Source organism: Euleptes europaea, chromosome 7, assembly GCF_029931775.1.
Source record: "Euleptes europaea isolate rEulEur1 chromosome 7, rEulEur1.hap1, whole genome shotgun sequence".
Taxonomy (NCBI): domain Eukaryota; kingdom Metazoa; phylum Chordata; class Lepidosauria; order Squamata; family Sphaerodactylidae; genus Euleptes; species Euleptes europaea.
Genome location: NC_079318.1, coordinates 11,964,224 through 11,976,284, shown reverse-complemented (window position 1 = coordinate 11,976,284; position 12,061 = coordinate 11,964,224). Strand labels below are relative to the sequence as shown.

The following is a 12,061-nucleotide window of genomic DNA, read 5'->3' as shown; positions in this document are numbered from 1 at the left end:
GCGCTAAGGAACCACTCTGTCAGGAAGTTTTTCCAAACGTTTAGCCAAAACTCTTGATTTAATTTCAACCCGTTGGTTCTAGTCTTACCTTCTGGGGGCAACAGATAGCAACTTCGCTCCACCCTCTGTATCATGGCCCTTCAAATAATTGAAGATGGCTATCATACCACCTCTCAACTTGAAAATGGCTATCATATCACCTCTCAATAAGTTTTTTCCCTTTATTCCCCTCTCCTAGCAGTCCCTTCTGACTCTTGGAAAGATGATTCCTGGGGCTTTGGGAGCCATGTGAATAATACGGGCCACTATCAGTAGAGCTGCACTTGTGGAGAAGGAGGAAGGTGATTTTGTCCCCTTTAACCTCCAAATCAGAGCTCCAACTTCTGTCACTGTACATGAGGGTCCCACAACCTCTGGAATCATCTTGGGGGCGGGGGGGGGGAAGGAAATGGGAATGCAATAAAAATCTGTGCTCCTTCTATTGACATCATTGGATTTAAGCTATTTCTCAGTTTTCTTGTAACAGTGATTTGATTCTAGGAAATGTTCTTCAGGTACTGTTTTCTTTCATTGCATCAGGTTTCAGAGAAGCTTGAAGATAACATAGAGAAGCTGAGAGTTAGTTTATCACTATGGGAAGATGTGCTGGCAGTTGGTGATGATATTGATGGTTGGTGTAGTAATTCTATCTCAAAGCTGAATGACATCATAAGCAATTGGACCAGCTGTCAGGGATCTGAGACCTTCCTGGAAGAATTTCAGGTACCATAAAATATACACATACAGTAATTTCTCAGTATTATCAGGTGTCAAATGCTTTTTGAAAGGAGCTTGGCTTAGGTCCATGTTGGCGAACCTATGGCACCCTCTCTGTGGGCACGCGCGGATAAGTGGCTCGCTGCGGTTGCGTTGGTAGCAGCCAGCTTGCCCTCTGTCACCGCACAGGGTTTAGGGTTGCCGCTGCCGGAACTCTCCTCCTCGGCCTTCGCTTCTCCCACCTTTTTATCCTCCCCCCTCTTCCCCTGTCTCCGCCTCCCAAGCCCATAAAGGGCCCTCGGGGCTCGCTCCACCCCCTCCTTCCCCCCCGCTGAGGCCGTGGGCCATGACCCCATCCTGTCCGCGCTCGCCCGCTGATCAGCTGGGCGGCGCCGGGTCCCTCAGCAGTGGCGCAGCTCTGGCCTGGGGTCGCTGTCTCGGCAGCGTGTGGCGTCCCGGCCTCGCCGTCTCGCCCTCCCCCCAACCAGCTGTTCCGGGCTGGCGCCATCCCGCCCCTCCATGCCCCGGGCAGGGATGGCGCCCCCAGTAGCGGGCAGCTTCCTGTGGCCCCCTCGTGGCCCAGGGCCTCCATGGCTCCACTAGGACCTTCTGGGAGCGTCCCTCCTCCCGTGGCGCCCACACCTGAGGGGGGATCGCGAGGGTGAGCTGCGCCTCTTGGGTCGACAGCATCCTTCTCCCCTCGACCCCGCTCCCCATTGCCGTGCCCTGGCCTCCCAAGGGTCGGCCGCCAGGTAGGTGTGGCTGGAACAGGGGGGATGCCAACCGACGACCCAGGACAAGGGGAATGGACATATTCATGGAGAAGAGGGGTATTCATGGCTATTAGTTAGAATGGATACTAGTCATGCTGCATACCTATTCTCTCTAGTATCAGAGGAGCATGCTTATTATTTTGGGTGTGGTGGAACGCAGGCAGGGGAATGCTGCTGCAGTCGTTTTGTTTTGGGGCTTCCTAGAGGCGCCTGGTTGGTCACTGTGTGAACAGACTGGTGGACTTGATGGGCCTTGGTCTGATCCAGCAGGGCCTTTCTTATGTTCTTATGTTCTTAAAATGCAGGGAAGGGAAGGTGTCTGGCTCCTCCCTTCCCGGCCGTGACCCCAAGTCCTCTATGGCCTATGTGTGTGCTATATGAGAGGACTGAAAACAGACATGGCACTCATTGTACTGGGATTGTCAGGGGGAACTTCATCTTATTTATGCAGATTCCCCAAGAAGGGAATATCCATTTCTTTAGTGTTAACTAATAAGTGTTTGCTATTTTTGGTATAGGGATAGATTTGTATTGGGTGCTTCATTTTTTAAAAATTTTTTTTTGTCTTTTTGTAGACTCCAAGTCTTGAACACCCAAAAATGAGTACAGCAAAAAAAGCTCTGTTATTGTGTTTTCTTTTAAGACAAAAGATGTGAATGTGTGAGTTGTTTTTTCTAAACTAAAACCTCAGTATTCAGGTTAAATTGCCGTGTTGGCACTTGGTGATAAATAAGTGGGTTTTGTGTTGCAGTTTGGGCACTCAGTCTCTAAAAGGTTCACCATCACTGGCTTAGGTGAAAAGATCTTGACAGACCTTTGATTATATCCTGTAAGATCTCTAGAAGCAAAATGCCTTTTATTACTAATACGAACATGAGACTTTATACTTTAAAAGCACTTAGAAAATGCAACATATTTCTTTGCACTGTGCATATAAAGACGTATTGCAGCCGCCTGCATGATTTTTGTCTGAGGACAAGGGAAGGAAAGTTTTAACCTCACCACGGTGGTATTCCAAATACAATCTTTACTTTACCAAAGGAATGAATGGCCACTGTAGGTAAAGAGAACTCACAAGCCTCTGTTTCTGACTACATGTGAGAAAGTCCCTTAGCCATCCCAGATCTCCTATCAAGCCAGGCTCCCCTCTCTCTCTACTCCTGAAATCTACTCTCTACTCCTCTCTCTCTCTCTCTCTCTCTCTCCTCTCTCTCTCCTCTCTCTCCCCCTCTCTCTCCCCCCCTCTCTCTCCCTCTCCCTCTCTCTCTCTCTCTCTCTCTCTCTCTCTCTCTCTCGCTAATATCTGCCATCACCAGCTAATCATTTATTGGGGCACTTCCCTCCCGAGGCTCGGGGAGGGCTGACTATAAATTGAAATAATAAACACTCAGGAAACTCGCAGTCTCATTTTGCCACCAGCCTCTTTGCCCCCTTGGCAAGGTTAAGTCAGAACATTTTTATAACTTTTCCAGTGTTAACATTGGGAAATTTTGAGGTGCATAGAAAAAACCCCTCTTATGAAACATTTTCTCTTTTTGAGTGAGAAACACCTTGTCTAACAAAGCATTTCAAAGCATTTTACTGATTGGACTGGAAAGTTGGTGAGAGAGTAATCGAACAGGTTAAAACCTTCAGGTATCTGTCGGTAATCTTCCACCACAATTTAAACTGTTCCGTCTATCCAGAACGCTCTCTAATATCAGCTCCGAGTAAGACGTCTGCCATAGTTCGTTTTTTCCATCAAAATGGAAATGCATTTGTCCCAGCCGCTTTAACGATTTTTCAGCCCACTGTAATCCTCCATCTACTGTACGAAATTCCAGTGTGGATTCAGGCTTTTAGCAAGGAGGTTGAAAGATTTAATTCAGTTTTTTTATGTCGCATACTTGGTATTCCCACTTCAGTTGGTTGCCTGACATTATGTGCCGAATTGGGTCTTCATCTTTTGGAAACTAGAGCCTGGGTTTTGACCATTAGATATGGACTGCACCTCCATTTCCGAACTTTTTCCAGTTGTCTCCTAGCCAGTCTACTTGCTGACCCATGTAATTCTAAATGGTCGCATTTGATATTACAAAAAATCCACTCCATAGGTATTGATTTGGAGGCTATGACCAACTCTGGAAAAACCCACATCCTCCGGGTGATTCAATGGAGGATCTGGGATATTGAACAACAAATAATAATTGCTAGAGTGAACAAGACCTGCTCACCATGTGTTTTTGGCCTCACACACAGAAGGTCATGGCCCAGTATTTCTCAAATTTAGTTCTCCCCCAGCAGTGTAGGGCCTTCATGTTGGCCAGGCTGAATATATTTCCTTCAGCTATGGTTAGTGGCAGATTCAAGAAAGTACCACGTGATAAAAGGTTTTGTAATTGTCAACTTAATGAACCAGATTCAGTCCATCATATCCTCTTGCGCTGTCCATTTTTTATTCAACAGCGGTGTCAGGCTCAGGTGTCTGTCCCTAGCATCCCAAAAAGCACACACACCCAGGCAGGTGATCCTAAGCAATGCTACTTCATTAGGAGCAAAAAGACAGATTAAAAGAAGCTGACTGCCTCACACGCAGGTGAGGCTGCTAATGACCTTTGGTACGCAAGGTACAGGTTAAAAGCATTCTAGGCAGGGAAAGCATAACAGTGAAGTTACTTCGAGATAGTGATTCCCAGGGAGACAAGCCATAACATAATACATCTGAGATAATCAGAGGAACCGAAACTGTACACAGGAATAATGAGCATGAGAATCAGACCTTGAGAAGCAGCCAGGCTCTGGCCTTGAACAGATGCCAGCCCCTGGCCTGCATATGTCTTGAGCCTGTATTCCAATAGGCAGCATGAACCTGACATTCTGCCCCTCCTAAGCGCCCACCCACCCCTCGTAGCCGGTTGAGGTTTGTTGGGATAGGCCTCTTGGAACTGGCGAATCCATCGGGGGGCCGCTACATGGTGCTCGGCCACCCACTCATCATGACCTGGGCTCAAATATTTCCAGTGCACCAAGTAGTAGAGCACTCCCCTGCGAATGTAAGAATCTAATATCTTTGACACTTCGAAATGTTGTTCCCCCTGCACCAACACAGGGACCTCCGGGGGCGATTCGGGATGCCATTCTGGAGCAGGAACATGTTTCTTTAAGAGACTGATATGAAACACTGGATGGATCCCCCTTAGGGACTTGGGCAGACTGAGTTCGACTGTGACTTCGTTAATACGTTGGGAGACTGGGAAAGGTCCTACATATTTTTCACTCAGCTTCTTACACAGGCGTAAAGAGTGTAGGTTTCTTGTGGACAGGTATACTTGATCCCCCACCTGAATGTTCCATTCAGGGGAATAGTGTTTGTCTGCTTGTGTTTTGTATTGGCTTTTGGCCCATTCAAGATTCTTTTGCAACCAGGGCCAGGTGTTTCATATTACGTTCACCCAGTCAGCCACCTCAGGGAAGCCCCCCTCCCCTAAGAAATCCACGTTACCAAAGGGCCCGAAGTCCTTGCAATAGAGCACTTGGAACGGGCTGAAACCTGTAGACTGATGAACAGCATTATTGTAGGCATATTCTGCAAAAGGGCAGGAAATCCACCCAATTGTCTTTGTGGTAATTTACATAGCAACGTAAATAGCATTCCAACACAGAATTGACACGTTCAGTCTGTCCATCAGTTTGGGGGTGGTACGCACTACAAATTGAACCGCCCGATCGGAAACCACCTTGCGCGGAAACGAATGATATTTGAAAACATGTGACACAAACAACCGGGCCAATTTCTGGGCCGTTGGGAGTCCCATGCAAAGAACCAAGTGCACTTGTTTTGAAAACAGATCCGTGACTACCCAAAGTACTGTCTTCCCCCGACTGGGGGGAAGATCGGTAATGAAATCCATGGTAATGACCTCCCAGGGTCCCGCAGGAGTTTCTAAAGGTTTCAAAAGTCCAGGTGGTTTTCCCATCACCCGCGTCGCTGTGGTGCATATGGGGCAGCTACGAATAAAAGAGTCCAGGTCCATTCTCATCCCTGGCCACCAAAACTGCCCGCATAACAAATGCAAAGTTTTGATGAACCCAAAGTGACCCGCCACTTTGGAACCATGGCCCCAATCCATCACTTCCCTCCGCAGAGACTCTGGAACGTATAGTTTATTGTCTTTAAGCCTTCAGAGACAACTTATTTGGTAGGGAACTTGCGGTGCCCTCTGCTTGGTAGGCTTGGGTTAAGGCAGATTTGAAAGGGTCCGGCCGCCCTTCCAGGGGCAACCCTTCAGGTGCTATCTTGGGGGGAACCGGCAACCCCTCTTGGTTGGGACCCAGCGGTTGATTCACAGGAGAGGGCTCTGTAGCCAAGTCCGGTGCCCCATCCACTTTAGGGGACTGCCAATCTTGAGAGCGAGTTTGCATGGCCAAACTAGGCACAACGTCCCTCAGTTCTGGGGTAAAGAGAGAGTCAATTGGGCACTCCACCTTACACTGGTATTGGGGGAGTCGGGATAAAGCACCTGCCAAGAGATTCTACTTGCCGGGAACATGTTTTTTACACAAAACTTGTTTGGCTGTGAGCTTACGTGTCCCCTTCAAAGCCTCCAAGTTCTTGTGATCTGTCCACACCTCGAAAGGAACCTCCGCTCCCTCTAGGAAATGCCTCCACACTGTTAGGGCATGCTTGACTGCAGCTGCTTCTTTTTCCCAAATGGGCCAATTTAATTCCGACTGAGAAAACGTTTTAGAAAAATACGCACAAGGTTGAAGCTGCCCTGCATCCCCCATTTGTAGCAGCGCCCCCCCTGTTACATCTGAAGCGTCAACCTGAACAACAAAAGGTTTTTCGCAGTCAGGATGCTTGAGCACAGGTTCTGAGTTGCAAAGGCCTGTTGGCAGTCTGGCATCCAGGCCAATCGGGAGGAAGGCAGAGTCGCCGAACTCTCCTTCCCTTTCGTTTTCAATAAGTCGGTATGGGCCACGCAACCTGTGTGAAATTGTTGAGAAAACCCCAGTAACAATTTGTGAAACTGAGGAACTGTTGTAGCTGTTTGCTAGTAGTGGGCGGCTCCCAATCCATCACAGCTCGCACTTTTTCAGGGTCCATGGCTAGACCTTTGTGCAGATCACATACCCCAAGAAGGTTAGTTCGTTTTTGTGAAACTCACACTTGGACACTTTGGCAAACAGTTGGTTGTCTCAGAGGCGCTGCAAGACCTCCTTAACCAGTTTCAAATGCTCCTCATACATCTTGGAATAAAATGTCATCAAAATACACAATCACCCCCTTAAACAATAAGTCATGTAACACCTCATTAATCATTTGCATGAAGACACTAGGGATGCCACTTAACCTGAAGGGCATCACCAGGAACTCAAACATCCCAAAACAACTGGAGAAGGCTATCAGCTCCAGTATTCCAATAGGCAACACGAGCCTGACATTCAGTTACAACTAATTAATCCTCATCTTCAAGTCCCAAAAAATTCAGCAGACAAGAGTATCCAATTGTTATTGATGGATAAATCCCTGGAAGTCACTGAGCATGTCGCTGAATTCCTTGCAATCTTTTTAAATGTTCATTATATACTGATTTTAACTGATTGTCATTTTATGATGGAACTCAATTTTTTTCTTTTAAGGTGTCCATACAAATGCATCTGGCAATATGGTTATTATGCCAATAAAGGTGTATGTATTTGTGAAATTTTACTGATTCCAAATGTACGGCATTAATATGTTGAAGAACTTTCTCCATTTTTCCAATGGAAAAATTGTGGAATTTGGGGAGCATTAGAAAAAAACTCTTATATTATATTGTAGACATATACAATATTTTTAAGATCTGTTTTAATGTAATAATTTTGGCAATAATTAGTAAGGTATAATATGTTTAATGATAATACATTATTAAAGAGTTCAGTGTTTTCGTAAAAGTAATATTTAAACATACTGGCATTCCTATGAGAGCTTCTACCCAAAAACTAAGTCTTTGTTTAGTTTAAAATTTGTTTTCTTCAAGTGTTTTCCCCCTTACCTCTCAGATGGCAAAAATTAAAGATTAGTAGCATAGAGTGCAGCAGTTTGCAACCCTTTCTCAAGTATTGGGTATACTTATAATTTTGCTTATAGAAAATGAAGAGATTTATATTTTTCATTCCATAAATATGCCAAACAGTGCAATTTTATATGATAAATTATGAATGACGCATTTTATGTTGTTCAATCAGTAAAACAAGTTTAGGTTTGATAGGAAAATAAATATTGCATGCATTTCATTTCATTTTCGTTGTTTCCCAAAAAATGGGAAAAAGAGGTTTTTTCCCCGGTGGCTTCAAAATTTCCAAAAACATCCCCTTTGCCCACCCTTTGTGGGTCATCTTTATTTTCCTTTCCCGAAAGGAAGGTCTGTTCTTTCTCTTTTGGCCTCCCAAGCTCTGTGGCTTAGGCATAACTCTAGCCTGGGTATGAACTAGCCATCTATTATCCCTCCCCTGTCTAGGGCCATTTGTTTTTCTATGGTGCTGGATGGCCAGAAGGTTCTACTGCAGACCAATATGGTTACCCTCTGAAATTATTCCCACTCCTCTTTGTCTGCTCTCCCCCACCAGTAAAAATCACTTTGTAACCTCTGAGCCTGTACAGAGTGTAGACCCAGTTATGAGAAACCTTGATACTCATTTTGAGTGTACAAATTCTCGACTGTAAGGCATTTCACCAAAACCTTCTTTCACTTACATGAGTAAAGGTGTGTATTTGGGTGTCTCACTGGGTTGGAAATTAAAGTGACTCCTTGTTAGTGACCTCAGACATGGAGAATCAAGTCAGCTCCTATCTGCGATGCACTGCTCCTTTTATATAGCCACATTCTAATTCTGTTCCTTGCTCACACTAGAGAGTGATGGAATCTTGGGAATTGTAAATATACCTTACCACACATATATAAGAATCATAATCTGAGACTTTTTGCATAGCTGTTTGCATCAAGGACAAACTCTACCGCCACCGCAGCTGAAGCAATATTTTTTCACAGCAAATCAGAACTGTCCTGGCAAATCTAGACACCTGCTGGGAACAACCCCCCACCTAGACCCACACACTTCCTGAAAAAGCTCGGCAAGTGCCAGAAAATGTGTCCACGGGCGTTAGGTGTTGGGGACCCCTGGATTAAACCTTTGATAAAAAAGATGTGGGATTTTATGCAGAATTATTTTTGCTTAGCAAACAATTGAACTGTTTCCAAAGAGCTGACTTTAATGTATACCATATGCTGCTAAGATTGGGACATGCCTATTGCTATGCAGTTTTCACTTCAAGAAATCATAGATCTTTGTTACATCCCCCCCCCCATCCTTGCTTTTTTTTATCTTGACCTTTCCATGTCATACCTCATCATGCCATGGAAACATTTGGAATTCTAAGTATTTAAATAACTGCTTTATCAGCACTCACCTTTCACCTAGTGAAAGAGTAAAAAGTGTGTGAATTGGTCCTCATGGAATTCCGTTAAATACCTTAAATATATTTCATGGACCTGTGATCTATAGTGTAGGTGCTTTTTGCCAATATTTTAACCACCATTTATGATGCAACATTTATTCTGTTAATTTCAGTTAAATTAATCTTTAACTAGAAAAGAAAAAGTGGTGTAATCTTAGGAAATGAGAAATGTAATGTTTTGTGGTTTTCTTTTTAAATAAAACAATATTGTCTATTCTATATTTGTTTATTCTATCTTACTGCTAACCTCATCCATATTTGTTAGTTATAATTTATCTACGTGCTCTTTTGCAGTCTCAAATTAAGGTCAAGGAGCACAGCTTGGAGCAACTCCATCCCAAACTATGTGAACTTAAAGAACTAATTAATTTGGAAGAACATCCCACAAATCTTCAGGTACGATATCATTTTTAACACTTTGGAGCTGTAGTTGAATGACAAAAAGACATCCTGGAGAATGTGGCAGAAGGAACCAAAATACAATATCCTTTTAATCTCAAGTTATTATGCAATATGATTAAAATCATCAATTCAAAATGCTATCAATTAGGGCTGTCAATTCGGTTAATCCCGAACCGTAAAAAAAGCCGAATAAATGCTGATTCGGCTTTATCTGGTTCAGGATTGACTGAAGCAAAAAAAGGCGGGGAAATCCCGAAGCCGAATTTAGCCGCTTCGGCTTTAAGCCGAATAAATTCAGCTTTCCGGCTTCGGCTTTTTTTCGCCTTTCGAGGACAAAGCTTTCCTTGAGGGCAACCTATCTTGCATTTGGGGAGACCACCGAACCAGCAAAAATCAGTCCCAGTGGCCAATAGGTGGTCAGAGCTGTGTCTTTTGGCCAATCAGAGAAGGGATTCTCCCATTTGAACTTCTCTGAATTGGCCAGAAGGGCTCCCTGTGATGAGTCCATGCACTTTTGATTTTGCTGTTGCTGTGCTGTGATCCTGAGCTTACCTGTGCCTGCTGGATCCATTGGATTATTCCTTGACTGCTACCTGGAGGAGGAGGAGACATCCAACAATTTGACCCTATCATTTTATTTTATTTGGGGCTTTTCTTCTAGACTTGATTCTTGTTGGGTTTCTGTGTGTGTGTGTGGGGGGGGAGCTTGGTGTGGCCACTTTCATTGGGGCTTCAAGCTCCAGCTGGGGTGAGTCTCTGAGTGTGTGTGTGTTTTATTTGGCTTTATTTGATTTTATTTGGGGCTTGTGAACTTGCTTCCTGTTGGGTTTCTGTGTGTGTGTGTGTGTGTGTGGTGGGGGGAAGCAGTTTCTGCTTGCTGTAGCCACTCTCTTTGGGGCTTCAAGCTCCAGGCTGGGGTGAGTCTCTGGGGTGTGTGTATGTTTTTTTTGGTTTGATTAACTGCTTTAAGCTCCAAGAGGTGTGGTGGTGTTGGGAGTAATATCTGCTCTGGTTTCAGTGTATTGGGGCACTCTGGTTTTATTTGATTTTATTTGGGGCTTGTGAACTTTTTTCTTGTTGGGTTTCTCTCTCTCTCTCTCTCTCTCTCTCTCTCTCTCTCTGTGTGTGTGTGTGTGTGTGTGTGTGTGTGTGTGTGTGTGTGTGTGTGTGAAAGCAGTTTCTGCTTGCTGTAGCCACTCTCTTTGGGGCTCTCTTTGGGGCTGCTCTGGTTTCAGTGTATTATCTGCTGTGGTTTGACTGGGATTCATCTCTGCTCTGGTTTCAGTCCACAGGGAGCTTTACTGCCCAAGAGGCCAGTGGGTTGTGGGGGGACAGGACTCTGGTTTTGGTTGGCTAAACTTGTTTGTGCTGCTTTCCTGTGGGATTGAGGGGGGGACTTCTGCTGTGGTTGGCTGGCTACTTAGCGTTGTGTGGCTGGACGTGGGTTTTGCTCTGTCTCCAGATTAGTAAGACTCTTGTAAGAATTTAAATTATATTCTGCTTATAGAATCAATTTAGGAAAGTCAGTATTAATGGCTCTAGATATAATAGAAATGCAAAAGAAACCCAGATGTCACTTCACTAACAGCCTTCAAGTGAAAAACAGCTGATGTGAAATATCTGGAGATCTATATTTCTATAAATATACAGACTATACTGTTCAACAATCTGCAATGTATATTTCTGAAAATAGAATCTGATTTTTAAAATTCACAAAGTTTACATATCTTTTGGCACTGGGAAAGATGACCATGTTGCCCAGAATTGTATTTTCATTTCTTAATACATCTTTTTAACTCCCCTCTAAAATTTCTTGATAAAATCCAGGCAGTGAATAATAAATTTATTCGGAATTATAAGTATCTGAGAACAGGAAATAAGTTGGTTCAACTACCATTTTATGAAGGAAGAACAGTAATTCCAAATATTGAGACATAACTACAAAGCTGCAAGATTGGTAGCCCTATTGATATGGTTAAGAGAAGACAACTCAAGTATAGCTTAAAATATCAAACAGATGGGCAATGATACTGTTCTTTCCACCTGGATGTGATGGGGGCAAGAGGATAGAGGAGGCTGAATTTCGGGGTAAACATACACCATAAATAGCACCTCTAATGTCACAAGTGAAACCAATTATTGACCATCCTGACTTTACAATTGCCAGGGAATCTGGCAACTTTTATGTATGGGAAAGATGTGTCTTGACTAAGGTAATACATTGTGGAGGTACCTGCTCGATAATACTTTTTTGATGCAGTGCAAGAAAAATGTAGTTGGAAATTTTCTCTAGTTATCCATACATGTATTAAACTTCTTATGCAGGTTTTGAATAGGAAGTTTAATACATGTAGCAGACTCACAAAGTTTGGGCATTTTTTTTCTCAACTCACTATCACAAAAGGAGCTACTGTGGGGCTTTTCTGGGTCAAACCATGCCAGTATTACCATTCAAAGAAAAATGGACAAGAGCTTTGTCTGTCACTATGTCAACACAGGAATAGGGCAAGTAGCATAAGCAAATAATTGTGGAGATTAAAGATAATGGAATTAAGTGGCCATCTCAACTGTATATTGCTGTATTTCATTGAGCTTCAGTTTATTGGCCTCATCTATCCTATAACCTTCTCCAAGCACATGTTTAGGACTT

The 12,061-nt window shown here is 43.9% G+C and overlaps 1 protein-coding gene across 1 annotated transcript in view; it reads left to right on the top strand.

Moving 5' to 3' along the window:
* Positions 1 to 12,061, top strand: part of SYNE1 (spectrin repeat containing nuclear envelope protein 1) — a 437,649-nt gene that overhangs the window by 183,523 nt on the left and 242,065 nt on the right. Inside the window, exons 42-43 of the mRNA XM_056853653.1 lie at positions 580 to 762; positions 9,304 to 9,405. Of these exons, the coding sequence (XP_056709631.1) occupies positions 580 to 762; positions 9,304 to 9,405 (285 nt within the window). The remainder of the gene's footprint in view (positions 1 to 579; positions 763 to 9,303; positions 9,406 to 12,061) is intronic.